Raw genomic sequence first — 27,586 nt, 5'->3', positions numbered from 1 at the left:
GAGGAATTGAGGATGAGAAGAAAAGAAAAAGGAAAAAAAAATGAATGCAAGGCCGAATATGTGCAGTTCACTGTCCCTTTAGGTCTCCAAACAGAACAAAATGAGATCGTTTTTGTGGCACTGCATGGAACCTCACAGATGAAATTCAATAACTTTTCAAAATCAATGTCCAGCCTCAGAATCGGCTGAGACGAGAACTCCGATCGGATAGATTAGATGCTGGGTTGGGATGGTGACGGGGCGTTTTCTCCTCAGTCAGAGCTTTTCAAGACTGAGTGAGATCCGATTGTTGATCATTTTTGTTTTACATAAAACAAGTCATTTTGTTATTATAATTGCACCTGCATATTTAGCCCTCTGTTTCCAGCCCTCTGCCAGGAACTGAGGCTTTGTTGGAACTTGAACACGTTTCTAACAGCTAAAAAAAACTGACTGGTGGCGCGGCCGCCGCCGCCGCCCTTTGACGAAATGCTGGCACCATTTGTGACATCACAAAGGGCCTGACGCTCCGAGCCGCGTGTTTCAGCGCACCTCGTTCGGCAAGGTGGCTGCTCGAGCCAAAGAAGCAAAGGTTCATATGTCTGGATGTTATAAATATACACAATATGCACACAAGCACACTTTGCTGCCTGTGCGTCACTTCACGCTCCACAGCGAGAGATGTCTTCCAATTTTACCCCACCCCCCACCCCCGCAACCTTTTCCTACCGCCTCCTACCAGCTGATTCACCAGTTACCATGGCAGCCGCTCTGTCGCCGCCCCAGCACTGATAAATAGGGAAGTGAGTCATGTGTTGCTGTGAGAGGACGGCGCAGAGCAAAACAGCCTCAGCTTGGCCGTCACCATCATCATCAGCAGCAGCAGCAGCAGCAGCAGCAGCAGCAGCAGCAGCAGCAGCAGCAGCGGCGGCAGCAGCAGCAGCAGCTTCCAGTTCATGCGTGTCTGAACTAGCTGGTGGCCAGTTTTGTTCTCCCTTCAGTTGCTCTTTTTTTTGGTTTTGGTTTTTTGGATCATTTATGCCTTTGGCGGAAAAAAAAAAAACAGCTCAAAAACACACAAATGAGAAGAGAATTGTAAATAGCTTCAAAACAAAAGTGCCACCGTCTGTGTTTTCCCTCGGTGAGCTGCACTCACTGCTCTTCACACTTTCGCAGTGTGTCGTAGTAGTGTGTGGCTTTGTCGGTGTGTGTGTGTGTGTGTGTGTGTGTGTGTGTGTGTGTGTGTGTGTGTGTGTGTGTGTCCACAGTTTTGCTAAAAGGTCCGGTTCCCTTTAAGTCCACGCCACGGAGCACAGACAAAAGGAACCCTGCTTATTCAACAGAATAAAAGCCTGTGTGTGTGTGTGTGTGTGTGTGTGTGTGTGTGTGTGTGTGTGTGTGCGCGCGCGCGCGCGTGTGTGTGCGCGTGTGTGTGTGTGTGTTTGGAAGGGGCCGAGAGAGAGACAAAAAGGTTGTGCAGTCCAGTTTTGGGTAATTCCAGTCCTCTCTCTCTCTCTCTCTCTCTCTCTCTCTCTCTCTCTCTCTCTCTCTCTCTCTCTCTCTCACTCTTTTTCTCGTCTTCCTTCTGTGTTTTTTTTTTTTGTTGTTTGCTGGATGCGCAGGACACGCTGAACAACAACTCCCTGGGGAAGAAGTACAGCTGGCAGGAGAAGGTTTCAGGCTCGTCGTCGCCCCTCAAAACAGGTGAGCCGGCCGAGAAGCTTCTGATTGGCTGACGTTGGGCCGTCGCCGTCTCTCGCTCTTTCTCTCTCTCTCCCTCCCTCCCTCCCCACTGAGTCCACTGGGCTGATCCTCTCTGTATGCGTGCAGGGTTGGATTAGCTCTGGCGCGCTAACTGCGGCTAGCGCGGGCCGCGCTGATGTGACGGGCGTGTCAGTGCTTTTGAGTTTTACCAACCCTGCCATCGACTCGCCAGGGTGTCATTCATCCACCCCAGACACTTGACGTGCACTTCCCGTTTTCCCGTTCTGTCTTCTGGCGAACGTCGGAAAGATTTCCGTTACATTTGGCTGGAGAAGCTGGCGACTGACGACGGTCTTGCTTAGTAAAATCAAACTAAATCAAACAAATGTGTTTGGAAATGACTAAAGTACCTCAAATGTGAGAAGCATGAGAGATTCAAACCGTGAAGGTTGCATGGTATTTGTCTGTGTGCAACCAACGGCCCTCTCCAATCAATACCTGCCTCTTTTTTTTTCGTGTAATCCAGATGGTTAGCGTGGCCCCAAGCAAATCAGAATCAGAAACACGTTCATTGCCAAGTAGGTTTAACACTTACAAGGAATTTGCTTTGGTGTAGTTTGGCGCTTAAAAAACTACAGCAATGAAAAAAAGTACAACTAACTTAACTAAATATAAAAAGGTATACCATATATATATATATATATATAAATATATATATATATATATATATATATATATATATATATACATATATACATATATATACATATATATATATATATATACATATATATGCACATATACTGTATATATGTACATATATATATATATATATATATATATATATATATATATATATATATATATATATATACATATATATATATATACATATATATACATATATATATATATACATATATATATATGCACATATACTGTATATATGTACATATATATATATATACATATATATATATATATGTATATATATATATATATACATATATACATATATACATATATATATATACATATATATATGTATATATATATATATACATATATACATATATATATATATACATATATATATGTATATATATATATATATATATATAGACACACACAAACACATTCAGGACTCAGGAGATGTCCAGGTCATGCAGGGGTGGGAGGTTGCATCCGGTCACTTTCTCGGCTGAGTGGATGATACGCTGCAGTCTGCACTTGTCCTTAGGAGGTGGGGATGGACGTGTAGAAATACTGACTGGGGGATTTCAAAGCGACGCTCTGAGACAAAAAGCCCCCAAGTTTTTTCCTGAACTCCGGGGCGACGCTTCCGTCGACACGACCTGAAACTCGGGGCGTTTCGCCGCATCGTCCCAGCTCGCGCAGGGATTTCCCGCCGATGGATTATGACATAACGCCTCAATCGACTCTAACCCCCCTCCCCCCTCCCCCTCCCAAATCTCTACGGCTCCCCGCGGCCCTGTGAATTTTGATGAGTCATGTGGATTTTAGCCCCGTAATCCCGACTTCCATTACCTAACCCTGTCCACGTTTGTCTCCTCTTGTCTGTGCTTTGCTTCACTCGCCGCCACGACGTCCGCCGCCTGCGCCCATCCCGCGTCATGTATGTGCCCTGTGGCCTCTGCACTGCCCACCTACGTGCTGCTGCTGCTGCTGCTGCTGCTGCTTCTCGTGCTGGCTGCACCACCGGCTCTTCCTCCAGGTGAGCTAACCCCTCCGCGGGAGCACAGCTGCCTGAGCGACGAGGACAAGGTGCAAGGGGGCGGAGCCCAGACCAAAGACCGGGGCACCTCCACCGACGCCCCCTGCAGGCACAGCCGCACCACGGCGCACTCGCGCGGCTCCTGCGCAGCGACGGCGGCGACGGCCACGCGCTCCAAGCTCCAGGCCAAGCCTCCGGCGCCGCAGCCGCCGCAGAACTACACGCCGGCGCCGACGTACCTGGCGGGGAAGGCGGACGGAAACGGCCACCAGCGAGAGAAGATCCGCCACCACGCTGACGTCCACCTGGAGCCCACGGATGAGATCTATTTGACCCCCGTGCAGCGCTCCGCCGACCCCTTGGACCCGCCCGCCAGCCAGGAGCGTCCCTTCCTCTCGCAGCAGACGGAACAGGGCCGCATGTCCATCAGCTCCGACACGGAGGGCCCGCCCCCTTACCAGCCCCTCCCGGACCGGACCAACCCGTCCATCTTCGAGGAGGAGGACGAGGTCTACGCGGCGGCGCCTCCGCCTTACGCCTCCTGCGTGGAGTCCCTCGTCACGCCGCCCGTCGCGAGGGACCTCAGTCTGAAGGGCGACGGGTCGGGGGGCGCCGGGCTGGTGCTGAGAGACGGGTCGTCAGTGGAGTACGTGGACGCCACAGACGAAAGCTACTGCGGCGAGGACGAGGACGTGGACAGCATCATCCTGGACAGCATGTTCAGGAAGAGGGGAGGGAACAGGGAATGCGGCGGCGGTGGCCACCGCGGCGGCGGGGGCGGGAGACTGGCGCTCAGGACTTCCATGAGCTCGGAGGCCAGCGGCCTCTCGTACGACGCCGTCAAATACACTCTGGTGGTGGACGAGCACGCTCAGCTGGAGCTGGTCAGCCTGCGGGAGTGCTACCAAGGCTACAGCGACGACAGCGACTCGGCCACCGTCTACGACAACTGCGTCTCCTCGCCCTACGAGTCGGCCGTCGGCGAGGAGTACGAGGAGGACGAGGAGGAGGACGAGGAGGGCGGCGCTCGGAGAGGCGGCGTCAGGAGGGAGGCCACGGCTTGCCTCTCCGAGGACTCCACCCCAGAGGTGGACCTGCACTTCTCCAAGAAGTTCCTCAACGTCTTCATGAACGGCCGATCGCGCTCCTCCAGTAAGTGTCCCGTGAGCCCGTCGGCCTCAAATTGGAAATGTGTAGATTCAGCGGTTTTGACCATAAAACGTTGAAATCATACAGAAGAGTTTATAGAACAGCCAAGTGGCGAAAATGAATTTTCTCTTCCCATGCATTGTTATGGCATAACAAACAGCAGGTGCATCTAAGAACAAACAAGGAAGCAAGATTCGAGAGGAAGAAATTGCATTTTGCTACCAGTTTCACAAAGCTTAGATTAAAATCATACTGAGGGCTAACTACTAACATGCAGGATGAGAGAAAAAAAAACATCTGTCGGTCTAATAGTGTCAAGACAAATCATTCAATTTTCCTAGACGATGAGGTTATTAATCACACAATTACCAAGGTTAGCTGCTTTCAACTTCCTGTGTTTTCTGTAACATAGTCCAGACAGGCCAGGTTTTAAATACAGGGCCAGTATACCAGGAGAATTAGAGTCAGGCACAATAAATGACGCACACAGTTTTAAAAATCTCATTCTGGTCACAAAAAGTTTCTTATTTTTGCCCCCAGATGTGTGAAGGGCATAAATATGACTCTCTATTGCAATATCCATCCATCCATCCATTTTCAATACCCGCTTCATGGACACACACAAAGGTCCCAGGCCCAGAATTAAACTTACAACCTTCTTGCTATGAGGCGGCAGCGCTAACCACTGCGCCATAGAGAAAGTGTAATTCCACCAGGATCTTAAAAAAATAATAATAATAATCCTGTCAAAATTCCATCCTGGCCATTGAACAGCAGAAAACACTCAAACTTTCACTTTGAGAAAGAATTGGAAAAAGAGCGCCGAGCGCTAGCCGGCATGTTGCCGTGGTCATTTACTGGTTTCCCCCTCTGTTTGTTGTTGTTGTTGCTGTTGTTGTTGAAGGCGCAGAGTCTTTTGGCCTCTACTCCTGTGTCATCAACGGAGAGGAGAAGGAACAGAGCCACAGAGCCGTCTACAGGTGAGGAGGAAGCAACCCACCACCGAAACAGCCCATGCCCGGCTCTGCGACAATGCTAGTTGCTAAGTTGCTAAGTTTTTTTTTGAGGGAATTTGTGATTTTTAGTTTCCGCAGTTTTCCACCAATGCTAAAAACTACCAAACAACGACACTCGTGATACAAAATGCCGTTTGACGTGAAAGTTTAAAAGGCAGCGCACACAGAAATTCACCACAAGATGTCGTAGTTTTGCGCTACGCCCAGTGTAGCAGCGCTGGTCCTCTGCTGGGCAGGAACCAGGACGTAACAAAAATGACGGGACCCTCGCTGTGACTGTGATGGCGCGTCCATGTAAATTGTTCTGGGGTGTGTTTTCTGTCTCAAGTTACAGCTGTGCTAGCTAGCCAGCTATGTCACTGTTAGCATCTGCTTGTCACTGACACAGTCTGAGGAGTGAGAGGAGCTAATTGATTAGTCAGGGGGGAGGACGAGGAGCACGAACAAGAACCCGACCAGCAAACAAGAAGCTGTTTGTCAACACACACACACACACACACATACACACACACACACACACACACACACACAGGGGGATGCGGCTTATTGGCTGCACTAATTTTTCACAATTTTGTGTGTTGGCCAGAATTTTCTACAGTTCTGTTCTCAAAATAAAAAATAAAAAATAACTTTATTGCCATGAATATTGTCACTGCTTGTCGTAAAAGGACATCCAGCCGGCAGTCACGCTGCAGGGAGGCGCACTGGTGTTGACCTCCAGCCTCACGGATTCAAAGTGGGGAGGGAGAGAATCAGCAAAGCAGTCATGTGAACAACAGGACAGGCTGGCGGTGACATCATAAAGCTGCGTGACAGAGTGAAGCAGCGCCTGATCATTTTTGTCTTTGTGGGGTTTTTTTTGGTACCTGTTCAGGCATTTACAACCCTCCTACAATCCCAGCCAATACCAACACGGCCATGTATTAGTTTGCCATGTTATTTTATTTATCGTATAATCAGCAGAACTCTCTGTTAGATAGAGCCGTGCTCACTGGCTACTAGGGATGCTGGGAAAACCTGAGCTGAGCGTCAACATCCCTGTGGATTCGCAGGTTCGTCCCTCGCCACGACGACGAGCTGGAGCTGGAGGTGGACGACCCCCTCCTGGTGGAGGTCCAGTCAGAAGATTACTGGTACGAGGGCTACAACATGCGGACCGGCGCTCAGGGGATCTTCCCGGCTTACTACGCCATCGAGGTGGCCAAAGATTCCGAGAGCGACAAAGGTGAAGGTGAGCACAGACGCTGCCTGGATAAATAAAACAAGCAAAAAACAACAACAAAAAGTAATCAAGACGTTTGTTGTGAGCAGCTCAATGTGTGAGGAGAACTCTCTCTGTTCGAGAGCTGTGGAAACTGATGATTAAAGCTCCAGACAGTTATTTTCGCTATGCAACAGTCAATCTGAGCCCGTATTCACACATACGCCAGCTTTTCTGGTCTGATCTGTTGGAAGTCAAAGGACACGGTGGGCTTAGCGCCACACTGATAAAGTTTGGATTCAACACTTCAACACAGGAAATTATTGGAAAATTAACATTAACCAACATGTTTTGTTTTTTTTGTTTTTTGTTTTCTGGCTCTGCAGAGAAGAGCAGTGAGTGGATGGACAGGTACAGGCTGAAGTTCCTGGGATCGGTGCAGGTGCCCTTCCACAAAGGAAACGATGTCCTGTGTGCCGCCATGCAGAAGGTACAACAGCCACTTTTGAGAGAAAATGAATAAAATAATACATTTCATGAATCAAATCAAACAAGCAAATATGTTGGGTTTTTAATACAGAAAATATGACTTAAAATAGGGGGGTGGCTTAATCTTTTATAAATATTTAGATGTTGAGCTGCGATAAGCACGTGCACCAAACAACAAACTGGACGACATTACATTGCTATTTGGAAACTCGTTCCACCTGCTTTCCAGATTGCCACCAACAGGAGGATGACGGTCAAGTACAACCCGCCGTCCTCCTGCATCCTGGAGATCAGCGTGAAAGGCATCAAACTCTCAGTGCAAGAGGAGTATTACGCCAGCGACAGAGTAAGACGCCAGACCTGCGTGACTCACTTTTTCTTTTTCTTTTTTTTCCTTTCAATTACGCACATCGTCACTGATTCGTCAGGAATCTGTTGGCAGTCTTCATGTGTTGCCCCCATGTGGCTAACAGAGGTTACTGCATTCAGAGATGACTCATTGTAGAATCTTGAGATAACGCCAGCCTTCGGCACCAGAATAAACTAAATCACAAATATAAAAACTAATATAAACGAGCAAAGCCGGGTGCACAAATATGTATTTAGTGATTCAAAACAATTAAATGTCCTATAAAAAGACATTTTACTCAAAATTTGCTGCAACATGATATCTGATTTGCTTTTAAATTTGTATTACAATTGCTCTTTATGTATTAATAAATATATAAGCTATCATCTTTTTATGTGCAATTCATTAATAGTTTATTGGTGAATAAATAGCATTAAAAACCATATATAATGATTTAAAAAAAAAAAAAAAAAACTTTGTTCATCCTGAAAACAAGATTGATTTATTAATAAAAATCAAAAAACACACGTCTAAAACTTCCACCTCTGTGTCCTCTTCAGAGTAACGAGTGCAATCACTTCTTCCAGCTGAAGAACGTCTCGTTTTGCGGCTACCATCCCAAAAACAGCAAGTAAGTGACCGTGGCCAAGGTCGGCGGACAACTTTAAAGCGCTCAAAAAAAAAAGAAAAGAAAAAAAAAGAAGTCGGACCTTCTGCTGCCACGAGGCACCACACGGTGCCGCTAGAGGCTCTCGAACGCCTTCACCGTTACGCTTCCTCCCTGCCGGCCAATCCGGGCGTCGAGTGAAATGTTCACGCTTCGTGCGTCACTCCTGTCAGAATCCACTCAAGTTCAGTGGAATCGGAAACATCCGTTCATAAAGAGAGCAAACCGTCCTCTCTCTTTCCCCTCTGCAGGTATTTTGGCTTTATCACCAAGCACCCGGCAGACCACAGGTTTGCCTGTCACGTGTTTGTGTCGGAGAACTCCACCAAACCCCTGGCAGAGTCAATAGGGTGAGTCCCCACGTTCGCCCCCTGCAGTCATTGTTGTTGCTGAAGCCCCTGGTGAAAATGCATACATATTTTAATGAATAATTATTCGGTTCACTGTGTTTCCCTGCGTCATGGAACTTAATGTTTGGGGGGTGCGGGGGTGGGGGGTGGGGGAATGCTTGAGAAGATATTTTTATTACTGTTGAGGTAACAATATTTAACTTGGAAACTTTAATTTTCTTCTGAGTTAATATGAACACATCAAGTCATTTCTTCATGTCACATTATAAACATTTTTAGGTTGTTCGATTATTGTCCAGTGACGCAGCCTCCCGTGGTCACTTATTCAAATGCATTAAGGATTCTACAGAACTTTTTTTTTTTTTTTTTAGCCCTCTGTTCACAGTCTCCTGCCAAAAATGACGCTTTCCTGGCCCATTCCATGTTTGGAGGCACACACAAACAAGGCCCGAGAATGGGATTAGATTAGATTGATTGGAATGGATTGGATTACCTGCAGAAATATCAGGACCTGTGTTTGGAGTTAGGTTCTAGGAATGACCTCTGTGCGTTTCTGTGTTTACGCAGGAAAGCCTTCCAGCTGTATTACAGGGAGTTTGTGGAAGCATCGTGCCCGACAGAGGACATCTACCTGGAATAACCTCTGCCTTCCCCTGCTAGCACAACCCTGTACAGAACACTGTATCATAACATGATGTTGCATGAGGGACTGACGTATAGAAAATAACAACGGTAACAAAAATTTATTTAGACAAAAGTTTAAAGCAAAAAAGAAAAAGAAAAAACGACTCGAAACAATTAACACATCTGAGCGAAGATCGGGAGATGGATCTGTGGTCGGACCTTCGTGCAGAAGAAGAAGAAGAAGAAGAAGAAGAAGAAGAAGAAGAAGAAGAAGAAGATGAGCCAAAAGAGTGACGTGGCTGAAACAATATGCAACATGGAGTCTGCAAAGACGTGGGAAAGTCACGGTCTGACTGTGGAAAGCACAAACTCCATATCACCGCAGCCTTGGCTAAGCTAGTTAGCCGTTAGCGTCGTCTCACCGCCGACGGAATAGGAACGACGACAGCTACGACTGCCCCAATTTTAACTTTTACTTGAAAGTGTTAAATCTGAAATTAAAACAAATATATGATAATAATTTATTTAAAAGAATGAAACAATAAAAATGACTTGATGGATTTACTCGAGGCAGAGTCCAACTGGTGGGGGCGTATGTGTTTCTGGGACGACATCGTTTGAGGACACGAGATCCACATCCATGCAGGAAGAGTGACTCTGATCTTGTCGCATGCGGTGGAGTGCAGGCTTTAATGCTTTATTGACGGGCAAAAATCCACCCTCAAACACTTGAATCCAGCTACAGGGGAACCGCAGCTGAAGGGATCCCTTTTTGTTTAGTCAGACATTAGCTGTATCCCAAATCACACACTTCTGCTAGCGTCCTTGAACGCTGTCAACTTTGAGGCAGTGCACTCGCTGTGTATTGCACTGAGGTGTGCATGTCGTTCGCAATCACGCACTGCCCATGCATTCCTTGTGCCGACGGTGTCTGTGCGGTTTTTCATATCCTTTTCCTCCTCTTTCTACCGTCACCTTTAGAACACCAAAGTGCAAAAAAGAAAAAGAAAAAAACACCCAAAAAAAGAAATGAGTTTCTATCTTGCGCAAACCAAACGCACCACAGTGCGTTCTCGCACCTGGGATTGCATTGGCTCGCTGTGGTGCTGCCAACTTTTATTCCGAAAAATAAAGGGAGGCCTCCCGCAGGGGTCGGGGTCATGACCATCACAGGGCCAGTGGCTCGCCAGTAGTGGAAAATTATCACTTAAAAAAGGGTTTTAAAAAAGTAAGTGGTTCAGATAGTTTGACCTGCTTTGTTCCCAATTGACATCAGAAATAATGTTTAAATTGTATTGAAAATTTTGAATTGAACGTGTTTTTACACAACAGTCAGTAAAGTGCAGGATGGATGGCTTTTCCAAAGGAATTAAATGGATGAAGCTGGAAAGAACAAGCGATCCTGACTCTACGGAAGCTTCGCAGCCAGTCCGCACTTGTTGTGAATGGGTTGCGCGATGGTGCAGCCTGCAGCTACGAACACTACGGTTTTGAACGCAAACTCGTACGGAAACGAAGGTGAGTTTGCGTCGAAAAGTAACGAGACAATTCTGTATTTTAAGGCAAGGTCGGTTCTAGGACATATGTTCTGTACATATGATGGGGCAGTCAGAAATGTGACACATTTTTAACACTGTTAGTGTTTTCTTCTTGTCGTGGCTGTGTGTCCAGCTCTCAACCTGGAGGAGTGGAGTGCACTCTGTCAGTCACTCTGCCCTTAGACCTGTCCAAGTTGGGTGTCCCACCTGAAGACCAAAGCTCCTGCTGGTGTAGAGCTCAGGGTCACTAAACCCCCCTGACCACCATAAGGTGGCAAACCCTCAGGGGGAAAACTGAAAATGGAAAGTCAAATAAAATGCCTTTCATCCAGATTTTAACAACCAATAACATAACACTTATCTGAACTGGATGGCCTGATTCTCAAATACATTTCAACCTAAAGCAAAGACTTGTCACTATAATCAACATTTACAAAACTGAAAGGTAGGTCTTGTGAAAAAACTATTCTCAAACATTTTTTTAAAAAAAACAGCAGATAAAGGGCAGAACATTTTATCACTGTTTTCTTTATTAGCTAATAACTCAAAAATATCCCTTTCCCCTGACCTCACTCTTCTTTCTCTCCGCTCCACTGTACAACAACACCAAGCATTTTCTCAAAGTTATAATTTGCACAACACAACAGATACAGAGCAGAACATGTAGGACACCTAACTTTTTTTTTTTTTTTTTGGGGGGGGGGGTTCTTTATTTGATTCATGAACAAGTTAGTTGTGAATTGTTGGTTATCTGACGGCTCACTGTGACGAGCTTGGTGGGGTTTTGCTGCTTCCTCAAAGTCAACCGCTCTGACTGTCTCAACTTGACGCCACAGTGAGGATGCGTCAGTGCGTCTGGGCTCATTTACATCAGAACAGTGACAGGTGGCTTACGGAGGGGTGTGGGTGCGATCTCTGACGGCAGTGTCTGAAGACACGCTGCACGGAGATGAGAGACGATGGGAGGCTTATTTTTAACTCGTGCTTTTTTTCCGGCGGACATTTCACTTCTAAAAGTTTGCTTCGAGGAAGTGTTGTGACCTCTTGCCCCTGCGTAGAGCCGGCCCCGTTTTAAGGGGCGGTTGGCAGCTCTAGCTCGTTGGGAGACTCTAGTGTTTGTTAGCACGCTGACTGCAGTGCATACAGTGTTTGTTGTGAGTGTTAAAAGTCCACTGTGGCACTTGCAATTTTTTTTTTTTTTGTTATTTTGATTTGTTTTGGGGGTTTTTTTTTTGCCCAAGTGCAAATATTTTTCACACTGGTGTATTAGCTGGCATGCTGGTAACACAAAAAGGTTTTTCACAGGAGGACCCCCCTTTAAGCTAGCAAAGCGGCTGCCGGCAGAACATCAAATAAATAGTGCAAAATGAAAATGAATCTTGCTCTATGCAACAACAAAAAAAGCTCTGATCTGAATGTTTATAAGCGGTTTGAGTATGACAGGAACAATTAGTGTCCTTTGTGGAGACAAATGCAGTGGCTTTGATGATGACATTTAATCAGAAAAAAACGACTGAGATCACAGCAGCGAAGCAAACAGATGAAAGGGCACACATTGGAGTTAGAGGAGAGTACACACACACACACACACACACACATATATATTTATATACATATATGTGTACATATATATATGCGTGTGTGTCTGTTTGTTGCCAAAAAGTATTAAAACTATTTCGACTATAGAGTTATAAAACTCCTCAGTGAAAGAGGAAGAGGAAACTGTGCTCATTACCCTTCGGTGAATCATGCACGTGTGAAGCTAAAAACCGTGGTGTTGGGAAACCACAGCTTGTTCTAAACCGTCACCAAAGAGCATGCAGATTTGCTTGCTTGCGTGGCCAGTGGAGAGATGTGAGGCCTAGAACATTTGAACAGTGGAAATCAGGCCAGCACGTTGATGCAGACTGGTGAAAGGTGTTTGAGAGTGGATTTTTATTCTTTCTTTTTTGTTTCTTTTAGCGGGGAATTGGGAGGAGTCCTGTGCTATCCCCAGCTAGCATCTACAGTATATGGTCGTTAGGATTATTAAGGTCTAAAGTCTGTTTCAACCTTCTTAACATCCGGGTTCAATATACCCGTGCAAGACGAGCATGGCCTAACCTCCCCCCCCCCCCTCCTCACCGACTGGCGGAAACTGTCAGACCGCTAGCGCTGACTTTCTGAGGCTGACGCATGAGCTCGGCAGAAAGGGGAAGTGCGAGAAGTTCCGCTGGGTTCATGTTTTCACTGGTAGTGCCTCGACTTCAAACGATTCCTTTGACCTCCCTCGAAAAATAACACCGGGGCGTGTCGCGCCTTCTCGCCATTCTTGCTGTGGAGGAGTCCGTTGGCCCGGGAAGGATGTCAGAGTGGGCTCAATGCCACGTGCACTCCTGCTCCGGCCCTCTCTGCGGCTCCTCCCTTGTCGTAATTCTTTGACGCGTTTCCGCACCTGCAAGGCTTCAGTAAAGGGCGCATTCAGGTGTTGCGATGAGCTCTGCCAACAGCCTCGCTGTGGCTGGACATATGAGCCCTATTCAGCTGCATATTGTTTGCGACTCCTTTCGAGCCAGTAGTTTCACTGCAGCCTCTGAGCAAGTTGCGGCTATATGCGGCATGGGTCACATTGCTTCTGCATTTAAATCCTCTGGGGGGGGGTGGGGAGGGTTTTGTTTTGTTTTTTTTGTCAAGTTCTCAGCTGCAGCAGGCATCCGCTGGGAGGAACTCTGTCTAACTCCACGACCGTCGTGTGAATTAGAATTAGAAAACAGCGGCAGAGTCAGGCAAATGGGTAAAGTTTCCATAGTGACATCTGCGTGTGTGTGTGTGTGAGTGTGGTTCGAAGCATACAGGAAGAGGAAGTGGCATGATGCATACATGCAACCCCCATTCCTCCACACACACAACCCCCATTCCTCCACACACACACACACACACACACACACACACACACACACACACACACACACTTGAGGCAGGAATGAACGCATTAAGAAATAATAATACTGAAAACAATTGTCAGTTTGACATTTTCCAAAAAAAATTTCCGCCCTGTTTTTTGTGCAAATTTTTTTCTGCCCTATTTTCCCGAGTTTAGAGAGCATCGGAAACAATCGCATCCATTCTTTCATTGAGAGCTCGATATAATGGAAGCAAACATGGCCAGCTTGTTCAGTTCAATCAAATTCTATTTTGACATGGGTTTGAGACACTGGGAAATAGTCCTGTCTTTAAGTGACATAGATGGCATTACAATCAGTTTATCAACGTTACGTAAGGCGTCTGAGGACTTTGCGGTTGTTTCGAAGGAAAGCCCATTCAGATATTCTCCACATCGCAATGTTTCTCCGGGATCAATTGGATAAATATGGCATCATGGCTCCATAGATACAAAATGATGCATTTGAAGTGCATTCAGACTGGCTACGTGGTGACACGTGTCACCACCGTAGAGCACATCCATGACGTAGAGTCACCTGTCTACGGTTTTCTCGCGGGATTTCAAAATAAAAAATAAAAAAAAGATTATTTTTTTATTTGCCAAGTGAATGCAATACGCTTCCGTACATTATGTCCAAATTAGGAGGTGAAAAAACATCTTTTCAAGAGCCACTTAAGGCACAAAGCAGAGATAGAAAGTAATGAAGGCTATACGAAAGGTGTATAGATTATGCCATATATAAATAGAGTTTAACAAATGTAATTATAAACAATGCGTTGTACTGATTCAACATGTATGTGAGATTTCCTTTATTTTTGATTTTTTTTTTTTTTTTAGATGTGAATTATTCTTTTGTTTAAAAATTTTAATGCAGCCGTCGCTGTCTCCTGTGGTCATTCTTGCATCAAGGCACACACACTTTTTTCTTCTTTTTTTTGTCCGTTTGCTTTTGCCAAACATTGTGGAAAAGTTTTGTCAGATGTTGGATTCCGATTGGTTGCTGGTCGCTGTCACAGCCAGAATCGAGTGGGTGAGTTGACTTGACTTTCTTCCTCCTCGAAGAGTAATTTCATTACAGTAGATAACCCTGAGCATGTATGTGAAAGTCGGACATCGTCACAACCGGAGCAGGAAAATCTTCCTCCTTTGGTAGACAACCTCAGAGACGTTTGTGAGTTTCTGTGAAGCCTTTATAATGCTTTATATGAAATATAAATATCAAATGTTGTTATCATCAACAGAGTGGTGCTGACAAGTTAGATGAATTTGTTCAAAGTTCAATCAGAGTTTGTTTTTTTTTGTTTTTTTAGATGAATCAATATGTGCTTTGCTTTTGTTTCTTTGTTTTTTTTTTTGTAACGACCGAACGGACCAGAACAAATTACCTGGTTCCTTTTTTTTTCAATTCATTTCCAACAAGCTCATACAAGCACTTTTCGTCCTTCATCAGAGTCTTTTTTTTGGCAACAGTGTTGAACGGCCGCCACGCTATGCACTCAGGTCTCAAGTACATGGAGTAAAGCTCAGCTTTGGATGAAGCATCTCTTTATTTATTTATTTCAATGTTGTGTTCATTTGGATTTTTCCAAGACCGAGAAGAAAGGAACAAAAATATTTCAGCAGAAATGTGGAGATATTTTACAGATAAATGAAGAAAATCTTACACAAACTGTATTCTGTTTTGATGCCCTCATTTCCCTAATTATAAACACACTATATCAATAGTGTGTATCAATTGTGCAACACTCAAAGATTCACATCCGTAACACATATGCAATACTTGACAAAGACAAGGCACACACTTTTTTTTTCTTTTTTTGTCCGTTTGCTTTTGCCAAACGTGGAAAAAAATGTTTTGATTTTGGATTCTGATCGGTTGCTGGTTGCCGTCACAGCCAGAATCGAGTGGGTGAGTTGACTTGACTTTCTTCCTCCTTGAAGAGTAATTTCATTACAATAGATAACCCTGAGCATGTATGTGAAAGTCGGACATCATCACAAGAGGAGCAGGAAAATCTTCCTCCTTTGCAAAACTTAAAAGTAAAGCAACCCGAAAAAAAATATGTTTTTTTTTACAAGTCGTAACGTCCAAAGGAAATCTTTTGGAAATTAAAGAATCAAAGGTAGACAAACTCAGAGAAGTTTGTGAGTTTCTGTGAAGCCTTTAAAATGCTTTAAAAATTTAAAACACTTTTTCCATTAGAAAATGTGTTGAAATGGCAAAATTCAGAGACAAAAGTTTTTATGTTTTTGGATATTTAATTGGAAAAAGTTTGCATAAGGTTTTTGCTGTCCCTCTGGGGCAGGGTGACTGTGCCAAAATGAATAAAATCAATAGAACAAAAGTAGGCCTGCCTGGCTGAACTCTAAAGAAAACCCAAACCTAGTGGGTAGGCCTGTCGCGATAATCGATCATTCAATTAATCGCTCGGTAAATAAAAACCAGGTCGGTAATTTCGATAAATTGACACATGCGTTTGTTTTTCACCTCTGTCGCTACCAAACACGCTGGATGAGAGCAAAGGTCTCACCCTGTGCATTTGTCTCGACACCTGTTCGCGTTGGCTCTATAGTGGAATGAACGGAGTGAGTGAACTCTCCTGTCAGTCATTAAGTCTCTTTGTCACCGGATGGGCGAGGCGGGCGCTGGCGCAGACCCAGACACACACACACACACGGACACGGACACGGACACAGTGCTGCAAGAGAGCAAAGTGAAGGAAAAGCGAGTAGACGCTATGAATGATGAACAGTGCCAGTATGGGAACATTTCGGCTTCAAACGAAGCGAACGAGATGAGCCCATGAACTCGGACGAGCCGATATGTCGCATTTGTTCGAAAGTAGTGGTGGTGAAGAAGGGGAATACAGCGTCAAAGTCCTTCTTTCTTTCTTTCTTTTTAATTGTTATTAGTTGCTATCGTGGTTTTTAAGTTCTATTTTTGATAAAAACAGAATGTGGGTCCATTTTATTTTTAGTGTTTTTTTGTTGTCTTTTATGTTTATTATGTTCGTTCATCTTATTTGCAACCTCTTAATCTTGAGGAATGAAAGTTTATTGCTTTTGACATGGTGTACTTGAATTATTATGTCATATATTATCATTATATATTATTTTTAAAAAATGGTGTTAATAATATCGTTTATCTGCAATAATTTTTAGCACAATTATCGTCCAGCAAAATTTGTTATCGTGACAGGCCTACTAGTGGGATAACAACAAATCAACTACATGCGTGCAAAGTGTATAGGGTACCCCAACTTACCTACTCCCTCAAACCTCCCACCACAAATCAGACTAATAAAAACCATGTGTCTGAGCAAACGAACAAACAGCAGGAGCAAGAAAGCTTGAAGGCCGCAGACCTACTCCATTTTATAAGGTAGCCTCCATCTTGATAGTCCAGCTGGAAAGACAGGAGGCCAATAGGAGGCGTGGCCTGCTACCAATGTTGTGTTCATTTGGATTTTTCCAAGACCGAGAAGAAAGGAACAAAAATATTTCAGCAGAAATGTGGAGATATTTTACAGATAAATGAAGAAAATCTTACACAAACTGTATTCTGTTTTGATGCCCTCATTTCCCTAATTATAAACACACTATATCAATAGTGTGTATCAATTGTGCAACACTCAAAGATTCACATCCGTAACACATATGCAATACTTGACAAAGACAAGACACACACTTTTTTTTTCTTTTTTTGTCCGTTTGCTTTTGCCAAACGTGGAAAAAAATGTTGTCAGATTTTGGATTCTGATCGGTTGCTGGTTGCCGTCACAGCCAGAATCGAGTGGGTGAGTTGACTTGACTTTCTTCCTCCTTGAAGAGTAATTTCATTACAATAGATAACCCTGAGCATGTATGTGAAAGTCGGACATCATCACAACAGGAGCAGGAAAATCTTCCTCCTTTGCAAAACTTAAAAGTAAAGCAACCCGAAAAAAAATATGTTTTTTTTTACAAGTCGTAACGTCCAAAGGAAATCATTTGGAAATTAAAGAATCAAAGGTAGACAACCTCAGAGAAGTTTGTGAGTTTCTGTGAAGCCTTTAAAATGCTTTAAAAATTTAAAACACTTTTTCCATTAGAAAATGTGTTGAAATGGCAAAATTCAGAGACAAAAGTTTTTATGTTTTTGGATATTTAATTGGAAAACGTTTGCATGAGGTTTTTGCTGAGTCACACTTAAAACCACAATAAAGTATTTTTTTCTAATCATAATAATTAAAAAAAAAAAAAAAAAAGTACATAACTAGTAAATGATTCTTGGCTGTTACGTCCACCTGGTGAACCCAGTTGGTGGACAAACACGAGACAATCAAGTCAAACGAGTCTCAATGAAAGTGGACAAAGGATTTATTGTGATAAATGAACACAAGGTGGGTGAGGACGGGGCAGGGTGACTGTGCCAAAAAGAAAAAAATCAATAGAACAAAAGTAGGGCTGCCTGGCTGAACTCTAAAGAAAACCCAAACCTAGTGGGATAACAACAAATCAACTACGTGTGTGCAAAGTGTATAGGGTGCCCCAACTTACCTACTCCCTCAAACCTCCCACCACAAATCAGACCTCCTCCATTTTATAAGGTAGCCTCCATCTTGATAGTCCAGCTGGAAAGACAGGAGGCCAATAGGAGGCGTGGCCTGCTTAAGCAGGTGAGCACCTGAAAAGGAAAAACACAAAAACGCACGCTATCTGCTTGACACGTAGCATTGGCGCTCACTATGCAACTGGACACCTGACATTTCCTGCAATTACTATATGACCTTTTTACTGCTTTAAGAGAATGAATAAAGTATTAACCTATCTTATCTTTCTATCTTATCTAGCTATCTATGTCCTTTCATAAGCAGAGCCAATGTGCAACATGTTAGTTGGTAGCATGTTTGCCGAGAAAGCAAACCTGATCCTTTCTTTTATGAGAGTTCCAATGAAGGGTTAGGGTTAGGGTTTGTGAGGCGAATTGTCAGCAAACATGAGGATAAAGTAAAAAATCTACACACAAAATTGGACAAATCCACTCAAAATGTGTTGAAGAGTGAGAACACGGCAGACTGTCTGGGGGACGCAGTAAATAATTCTGCTACTTCGGACTTCCATGCTGCTCCTGCAGACCTCCACGTCAGAAAAAACCCCAACTGCCACAGTCTGCCTGCCACTTCTTCACCGCAGTCAGTGCCTTTCCTCTACTCAGACCACACCTGCCGATCAGCTCCACGCTCAGCTCACTCCTTGCCAGCTTGCCCTCTGCGGCACGCTTGACACTGCTGCACTTCGTTCCAGCTTGTCTGTCTGGCTCCGACCCAGTTTGTTCCTGTCCTGGTCTAGAATCGGCCTCCTGTCCACCAGTCTCCGAAGCGTGCCTGTTTCTAACCAGCTGTCGCCGCCTGACACCGGGGGAAACCAGACCGCCTTCTGTCCCCGAGCACAATCACCTGCCTGCGCCCTTCCTGGTTCACATCTGGTGTTTCCAGGTCTGCCGGAGTTGTCTGGTTAGCTCAGAGTGAGCTAGCCTTCAGGTGGACGTAACAGCCAAGAATCATTTACTAGTTATGTACTTTTTTTTTTTTTTTTTTTAATTATTATGATTAGAAAAAAAGACTTTATTGTGGTTTTAAGTGTGACTCAGCAAAAACCTCATGCAAACTTTTTCCAATTAAATATCCAAAAACATCCACCAGAGTCAACCAACAAAACTGTCGGAAAAAGAAAAAAAAAAACTGTTGAATTGTGCAGCACATGGGTTCCATGTCAAGAGCGGGAGAGTAGAAATCTGGCCAGAAATGGAACCAGCTGGCACAATCCTTCCCCAGGCAAACACCAGTGGACAGTGGGCAAGCCTTTGCCGCAGTAGCCGATCAACTTCAACAACTGACAGCTATGCTTGCTCCACCAGATTCCCCCCTGGCTCCCATAATTCTGACCCCACTGACAGACAGCATTTAAAAATGTCAGTCAAAACAGTTTTGGGTTTGTTTTTTTTGTTTTGTTTAGTTTAGTTTTGTTTTTAAGAAGTTTCAGTTCAGCTTCCTGTGCATCAGAGTGAGAAGAATTTGTCCTCCAGATTTGGCTGATGAGTCTCATTTTAACAAGGAAGAGGAAGCCGGCCTCCTGACATAATCTGTCAGGGTTCTCTGGTGGTCTTTGACCTGGGGAGTTGTTGTCCACTTTAGTCTTTTCAGTAGTGTTCTGTTCCCCACCTTTATCAGAGAATTTTCCTCAGGCTACTTAAGGACTCAAACACTTTGCTTCCCATGAACGGATTGCCCATTTCCTTGTTACTCCTTGATGCCGGTGTTCGAGCAGTATCGCAGTATCTCCTGGTCACTACGGTCGTTGTGTTCCTTGCCCCTTTGTAAAATAAACTCTGTTTCCGGGTCGCAACTCGGGTCCCCACATAACAATAATCTGGACTAAACAAAACATTTTTAGAAAGGACGTAAACATTGTGGCTCTTTTCTCTTTGTTTCAGTTGGCTGTTTACCGTCTAAGACACCAACATGCTGGAGATTTGGGTCAAAGAGCAGTTTGTGCTCGTTGTGTCTGCATGGAAAGCGTCACACACACATTACCAAGAACCACAAACTGAGGCCTTTATTCAACGTCTTATAATAGCCTCAGTAGGTGGGTGCAATGTTTCATTAAAAACAGAAACTACTAACTTACTCCATGTGCATACATAAGCAATGTTGATGGCAAAAAAAAGTGATGTTTTTTTTTTTTTAACTTTTTTTTGTCGTACTGGCCTACAAAAAAAAAAAAGATATATACATATATATATATACATATATATATATATATATATATATATATATATATATATATATATATATATACATACATACATATCATTGTTCACACCTCCCCCTGAAATTGCCTCAGGAAACATTTAGTAACTGAATAAATCTGATAAGATGAATTGAAAGAATTTGAGTTGGTTACGTGGAATTTTCGACCTCATAGTGTCAGTGGTTTATCTGACAGTGAGGTTAACAAGTAACTCAGAGTACGCTGACGCCAAAACCTTGCCGGAAGAGGTTAATGAAAATGTGACCAAAGATGTACCGCATTACTGCACATCTTTCCCATCCAGTCAAGTCGATTTCCTTCAACAGCCACTTGGAATCGTCGTTCCCTCCACGTCTGACCCACTCAGAGATACCCAGCAGCTGAAAACATGGGCGCAGAATCAGAGCTAGAAAGTACGTCTCTTTCTATCGTGTCCGCTTGCTGCGATCAGCATATCCCTGCGAGTCCCTTGATTAGGAACTCTCAGGTGCCGCCCTTCCACTTCCTGTCTCCGGCAAGGGCAGAGATTAGGCCCTCCTCCAGTAACAACTTGGGCTGGAAGAGGAGCTGGCCAGCAAGGAAGAGGACGTGAGAGAGCATGGTCCAGACTCTGATCAGTCATGGAAGGTGTTTTGTTTTTTTTTATTATTTGAGAGGTGACGCCAAGAAACAGCACAAAACAAAGAACGTCAACAGGAAACAGGAAACTGCCTTTCATCCAGCACACTTGCAGCGTTGGCCCTGCGAACAAGCAGATTTTCTGATTTTCATTGCAGAAAAATAACACAAAATGAAAAGCTGGATGAAAATAAAGGGCTCGCCCATCTCAAAGGATCCTCTTTTATTTTGTTTTGTTTTGTTTTTTTCTAAACAGCAGGATGTGACAAGCCACAGGAAATTGGGAATCCCACTGGAGCTGCAAATCACTGGCTTATCAGTTCGTTATCATCAACAGAGTGGTGCTCACAAGTTAGATGAATTTGTTCAAAGTTCAATCGCAGTTTTTTAAATGAATCAATCCGTGCTTTGCTTTTGTTTCTTTGTTTTTTGTAACGACCGAACGGACCACAACAAATTACCTGGTTCCTTTTTTTTAAAATTCATGTCCAACAAGCTCATACAAGCACTTTTCTTCCTTCATCAGAGTCTTTTTTTGGCTACGGTGTTGAACGGCCGCCATGCTATGCACTCAGGTCTCAAGTACATGGAGTAAAGCTCAGCTTTGGATGAAGCATCTCTTTATTTATTTATTTCAATGTTGTGTTCATTTGTGTTCAACTGTATTGTGTTTTGATGCCTTCATTTCCCTAATTATAAACACACTATATTAATAGTGTTTATCAATTCTGCAACACTCAAAGATTCACATCCGTAACACATATGCAATAATTGACAAAGCAGATAAAATTATACACGGTTCCACAATGAACCTGGTTTGGAATGTCCGACCTTCGCTCTCCATTTGCAAATCAGGAGGTTTTTGGTATCAAGGTCAGTAAATGTTTAACAACTAGTCTTATTCATTAGAAGACAGTGTAAGAGAAAAGAAAGAAAAGCCACTCCCCAGCTTCCTCTTTCGTCATTTCAGCGAGGCACACACACACACACACACACAGTGAGCTGAGTGCAGTGGCGAGTGGGATCTCTGAACCGCGTGCACACCAGAAGGAAACAACGCAATGGTTTAGCAGGAGTGTCAATGGTCGGATTTGAACAATTTTGCGAGGTGAGTGAAGTTTCAGCGGAGGAGAATCAACTGTTCTGTCTTTGCACGATACAAGAACAAGAACAAAAGAAAGCAAATTGGAAATTGTAGCGAAGCAAAAGTGCAAGTCTTATGGTTTGTGACAATTTTCAAAAGTTTTTGAAAAAATGAGGATGAGAAATTAAATTTGCAAATTGATAAAAGGATTCCAGTTCTTGTTTGTTTTATTTATAATTTTCAATGTGTCATTGAAGAGGACAACCCTTATTCTGACTGTCTGTCCCAAAAAGCCTTGGTCTCTCTGGCCTTTCCATCTGCCTTCGCTGGCTGAAGAGCTGCTGACTACTTTACCCTTTCCAATATTGTTATCTGAGCAGTTCAAACTGCATCCAGATGTCCACTGTTTCTGAGTGATATGCCGTCAAATCTAAAACAAGATAATATCAGACGCGCTTATTGTCATAGTATTAAAAGTACAATCAGGCGATGTTTAATAATACATTTTTAATAGATTTTATTTGTATAGCACTTTTCAAGAAACCCAAAGATGCCTTACATAGTGTTGTGGAAATTCTGAAATGAAGAGATCCAACATCCGAACTGGTCTGCGTTGAGTTTATTTGAGCGGATCCGAGCTCCTACACACACACTCGGTTGGTGTCTGTAGGACTGCCAAGGGGAACGGAGTGCAAAGGATCGTTGGCATCACCGATAAGAGGAGAAGGCTAAAACTGAAGAAGAAGTTGAAGATAAGCACATAGCAGTTGCTCACAATGTCACTCGCAGCAGCATTTTTTTCCCATTACAATACGAACACAGGACAATTGCATGAATCCGGACATAGCACGACACAGTTTGAAAGTCTAAAGCGGTTCGGGACTCCTTTCACCTGGATCATCCTCCAGGGTTAGTGATCGAGAAGGTCAGGGAGGCTGCGTTTTCTCTTTTAATTTCTCTCTCTTCTTTTTTTTTTTGCAGGAATTAGTTTGCTGGTATAAAGACGATTTGGGTCACCGACATGAGGTATATCGTGTACTATTGGAAAAGGGTCTCTAAAAAATGTTTTGGCCAACGCAGCTAAAGACTGACGCAGAAAAAATACAGAGGCTTTGTCCTTCTGCACATTCTATTCAACACTCACTGACGTGTTGAGATTAAAATTAAAATACATTTTTCTTATGTTTTTATTTTTTATTAGAGTTACTACTAGCAACTTTTCAGTGGTTGTAAAATACCTTAACAGTCAAGTGATTCAATCTATTTTACCGGGAACAGCAGATAAACATCAAAGTGAATTCATTATTGCCATTTTGCGTTTTAGCTTATATTTTGATGTTGGCCATCGCTGTGAGTTAGTTCCTGATCCGACAGCGCAACCCTTTACGGCAGCATGCATAAAGTGTATCGCGGTGCTTTGCAACCAACAGAAGTCCAGTGTCCGGTAAAGAAGTAGTAGTCCAGTGCAGCGTTCGAGTCTGCTGTCACGAACATACCTTGTACAAAAGCATAAGGCTTCATTATTTTATTTATTTTTATGTAAGTTTGCAGTTGTGGTCGAACTTCCCGTTCGAGATAAGGAACGAGTCAAACCTGGGGAACTGAAGTAACTTTGACAATGTTGTTATTATTATTCGTAGTAGCAGCTGTGTCTTTTGTCAGAACAATTCATTAAATGAGATGATTGAACACTTTATTCATCCCCAATGGAGAACTTACAGTCACAGCAGTAGAAGGCATTAGTTCTGATTCCTTTAGCTTTTCTTGTGATTCTGAATAAAACACGTAGCCTTATTTCTGGTGATGTATTTAACTCTCTCTTTCTGCACCCACTCCAGGAGCGGGATGAGATGGACTGTGGGAATCTTTGTCAGCCTGCTGTTGCTAGTGGTCGTGGTGGTGGTGGTGTTTTTTGTCATCACCTACTTTGCTCCAAAGTTAGTGCAACGGTCTAATTTAATAGTTCCGGGGAGATGAGGATCTTTCGAGGGTTTAACGCCTCTCTCCTCTGCAGTGAGACCAGCGTGCCGGTGGCGGTGAGGCACAACAGCAACCAGGGCCTCACACTTAACTTTGGGTGAGAAATTACACCGGATCAGCACTGCCGACTTCGTGCCGTCACACTCACCAAGGAGTACGATGTGGACGCTGTTGTGTACTTTGTTTATTAGACATTGAAAATTGACTTGTGATGTGGGAGTTTCTGCCTGTTTCTGCCTGTTTCTGCCTTTTGTTCCACTTATCTGGTTTGTGTAACAACTGACACTTCATACGCTGAGGGTGAAAGTGAGGTCAATATTTGTGTTACATACAAGTGTGTGTAAGGTTCAGCACTGGAGAAATTGAGCTGAACAAGCGGGATGGCAAGGGAAGAAATCAACTATTGTATGTTTCAGTCCAGGTTTTAACTTTTCGCTCTGTCAGACTTTTTGGCTCCAATCTGTAGGTCAGACGCTGTCCTGAGTTCACCACGACCCCATTCTATTTATACCACTACAAAAGCTCTGGCCCCACTTCCATTCATCCAAAATCCTGCTCCAGCTTCCAGTAATTTTTTATTGTTGATTGTCAAACCTCCTGCTGCCTCTGGCAGACTCTTCCAGACATCCTTTGCACAATTAGAGGATGTTGAACCGGTACACGTCTCCAGAAGAGTCAAAACAGAACAATGAGTTTTAACACCTCCAGATTGGTAAATTATTTGTCAATATGCACAAGCTCCCATGATTTTAAATTCCGCATATTTCCCTCCTCCATCTCAGGGTGAGACTGTCGGTTCAGACTTGCACTTCCTGGAAAGCTCCAATTATCTGGGAGGGAATGTTTGACAGCAACCGCTTCGACCAGGCGCACATAAAGGCCCAGTCTGCTGTGACCCTGACCGTGTTTGCTGTGGGCAGGTTTGTTTCTCTGTAACTCAACCAGTCTGAGCCCTGAGAAAGTGTTGCGCACACTGACATGTCCAGGAAGACAGACAGCATCAGTGATCGCAATACTCCACCTGCTGGCCAAATTGATATTTTTCAAATAAGTCCTAAAACAACGTTTATGTTTGTTAATGTTACTACTGCTACAACTGTTATTATGGCTGAGACAACTACTGCAGGTTGTCTTATTATATCATTAATATGATATAATAAAGGATACAATCCTGTACAAGCAAAAGACAAATGTAATTATCCCACAATGTTGAAACTGCAGTGTTGTAGCAGCATATAAAAACACACAGAAGCACACAGAGATAAAAAAAATAATAAAATAAAATAAAATAAAAAATAAAAACAAAAAAAAATACATGAGTAATTTGAAAGAAATTAAAAAAAAACGGATCGGATTTAAATAGAGCACTTTACATTTAAGCCATTATTCATTCACACCACATGTACAGTGGTGGTGTTGAGCTACATCTGTAGCCACAGCTGACCTTAAGCAGACTGACGGAAGCGTGGCAGCCAATCGGCCCCACCGACCACCACCCAACATCCACTCACATTCGTACGAGGCAATGTGGCTTCAGTGTCTTGCCCAAGGACACAACGACTGACTGGGATGGCGCGGGATTTGAACCACCAACCTTTCGGTCATAGGACAACACGCTACAGTCGCCCTGAAAATAATATATATATATTTTTTTTTCAATACTGTTCATTGCATGGGTGACGAGTGTATAAGGTAGTGGTGTAATTATTGTGAAGTTATACAATCTGATGGCAGTGGTGGGGAGGAATGGTGCATTGAATATTTAAACTTTGCTACATTATAACACTGTAATAATGACATTTAAAGCAGTAAGAAGTTCAAAGAAGAAATAAGTGGAAAAAAGCATTATATAGCTTGGCTATACTGTGGTTCTTAAACACAAGAGTCCCCGACTGGTTGGCATTGCTTTTGTTAATTAGTCCAACTACTATCAGAGCAGTGGTTGGAAATGTTGCTGTCAATTTAACAGGATTTTTCTCAAGTTAACGTTTTTCCTTCTCATATCCATCAAGGTATCTTGACGCCTACCTGCACAAATTCCTCGACTCTGCAGAGAAACACTTTATGATCGGATTACCTGTGAGATATTACGTGTTCACGGACCTGCCTGAGAAGGTTCCTCAGATCCAACTGGGACCACAACGGAAGCTAAAGGTCATCAGAGTGTCGAGATACTCCAGGTGGCAGGACATCTCCATGATGCGGATGGAAACCATTTCACAATCCATAGGATCAGACATCCGCTACCATAGCAACTACGTCTTTTGCTTTGATGTGGATCAGGAGTTCAAAGGTCGATTCGGCTCCGAGGCTCTCGGCGACTCTGTGGCCCTGCTGCACGCCCACTATTACAAACTCCCCAAAGAAAGATTTACTTACGACAAGAATCCCAAATCCAAAGCTTACATGGAGACGGGCGACTTCTACTACCACGCCGCCATCTTCGGAGGCCTGTGGCAGAACGTCAAGAATTTGACAGACTCTTGCTACCTGAGCATCATGGAGGACAAGAAGGCAGGCGTGGAGGCTCTGTGGCACGACGAGAGTCACCTGAACAAGTACTTTTGGCTTAACAAACCCAGCAGGCTGCTCTCACCTGAATACTGCTGGGACCAGAGCATCGGCGACAACACAGACATTTCTGTCACCCGACTAATATGGGCACCAAAAAATTACCAAGGGCTACGTGTGAATGTAGCCTCCTAAGACCAAGGCCATTTATGTGCGAGAAGTGCAGAGATGTTCACAATAAGTGATGACCTCAATTTGAATCTTGAAAGGTGGGAAAATGAAATTACACTACTGGTATTCTGGTAATGTTGCATCCTTTTTGATGGTTCCAATATCTAGCTGGGTCTTATCTGTCGGGGAACTTTGGGTCTTGCGATCATTGAACTGTGGAACTTGGGGACTTTGGGGTTCAGTGGACGAGCAGAACATTGTTTACATTTGTTGAGTGAAATACTTTGCAGGAAACGTTGAGGCCTTGAATCTGATTTGGGCTTAGGCTCAGTTGTTGCAGCTATAAGGTCCTTAGGGTTATCCCAAAACTACACTTCTTCCCATTTTTTCACAAATAACATTGTAATAATAATATTTGACAAACAACACAACAAAGACATGGCTTTTGTTCACACTGCTGATGTGTCGACATCCAAGTGTTTGGAAAACTCATGTCTACCAAAGCAAACCTTGCACATCTTCAGCAGTCTGCAGCATTGTCAGAGCTGAACATACACTGGGCAAACAAAGTCCCACTAAAATACAACTAAGGCCTCAGTCTTCAGAGATTTTCCAGTAATGTAACTGATTACAATTATCTTTATTCTGTAATTAGATTACACACTCACGGCAGGTAAAAAATCTGTCCTTTTCATGCACTGAAGAG

The 27,586-nt window shown here is 43.7% G+C and overlaps 2 protein-coding genes across 6 annotated transcripts in view; both read left to right on the top strand.

The window, feature by feature from the left end:
* mapk8ip1b (mitogen-activated protein kinase 8 interacting protein 1b) overlaps positions 1–9,832 on the top strand; it is a 31,173-nt gene extending 21,341 nt beyond the window's left edge. For 2 of the 3 annotated variants that reach the window (XM_076017920.1, XM_076017937.1), the window contains exons 4-13: positions 1,602–1,683; positions 3,419–4,570; positions 5,472–5,547; positions 6,636–6,814; positions 7,171–7,274; positions 7,503–7,619; positions 8,183–8,253; positions 8,541–8,639; positions 9,207–9,486; positions 9,520–9,832. In XM_076017920.1, the coding sequence (XP_075874035.1) occupies positions 1,602–1,683; positions 3,419–4,570; positions 5,472–5,547; positions 6,636–6,814; positions 7,171–7,274; positions 7,503–7,619; positions 8,183–8,253; positions 8,541–8,639; positions 9,207–9,279 (1,953 nt within the window). In that variant the 3' untranslated portion in view covers positions 9,280–9,486; positions 9,520–9,832. The remainder of the gene's footprint in view (positions 1–1,601; positions 1,684–3,418; positions 4,571–5,471; positions 5,548–6,635; positions 6,815–7,170; positions 7,275–7,502; positions 7,620–8,182; positions 8,254–8,540; positions 8,640–9,206; positions 9,487–9,519) is intronic. The other variant, XM_076017928.1, reaches the window with a different exon arrangement.
* A 12,257-nt stretch (positions 9,833–22,089) lies between these two features.
* On the top strand, positions 22,090–27,003 carry LOC142883199 (N-acetyllactosaminide alpha-1,3-galactosyltransferase-like). 3 transcript variants are annotated; one of them, XM_076017881.1, is made up of 6 exons: positions 22,090–22,242; positions 23,200–23,244; positions 24,057–24,155; positions 24,233–24,295; positions 24,981–25,118; positions 26,211–27,003. In XM_076017881.1, the coding sequence occupies exons 2-6, from the start codon at positions 23,240–23,242 to the stop codon at positions 26,902–26,904; spliced, it is 999 nt and encodes a 332-aa protein (XP_075873996.1). In that variant the 5' UTR covers positions 22,090–22,242; positions 23,200–23,239; the 3' UTR covers positions 26,905–27,003. The 3 variants fall into 3 exon arrangements, with proteins under 3 accessions (XP_075873996.1, XP_075874006.1, XP_075874015.1); XM_076017891.1 differs by lacking the exon at positions 24,981–25,118; XM_076017900.1 differs by lacking the exons at positions 24,057–24,155; positions 24,233–24,295.
* Positions 27,004–27,586: the final 583 nt, after the last annotated feature.

This window comes from Nelusetta ayraudi, unplaced genomic scaffold (assembly GCF_046127955.1).
Source record: "Nelusetta ayraudi isolate G7.1 ecotype Tasmania unplaced genomic scaffold, CSIRO-AGI_Nayr_v1 ptg000002l, whole genome shotgun sequence".
NCBI lineage: Eukaryota > Metazoa > Chordata > Actinopteri > Tetraodontiformes > Monacanthidae > Nelusetta > Nelusetta ayraudi.
Note: the sequence above shows the minus strand (reverse complement) of the source record. Positions and strands in the feature narration are given on the sequence as shown.

Coding starts and splice junctions, on each gene's coding strand:
- LOC142883199 (XM_076017881.1), top strand. Junction 24,156..24,232: donor ATCACCTACTTTGCTCCAAA/GTTAGTGCAACG, acceptor TCTCCTCTGCAG/TGAGACCAGCGTGCCGGTGG. Junction 25,119..26,210: donor ACCGTGTTTGCTGTGGGCAG/GTTTGTTTCTCT, acceptor ATATCCATCAAG/GTATCTTGACGCCTACCTGC.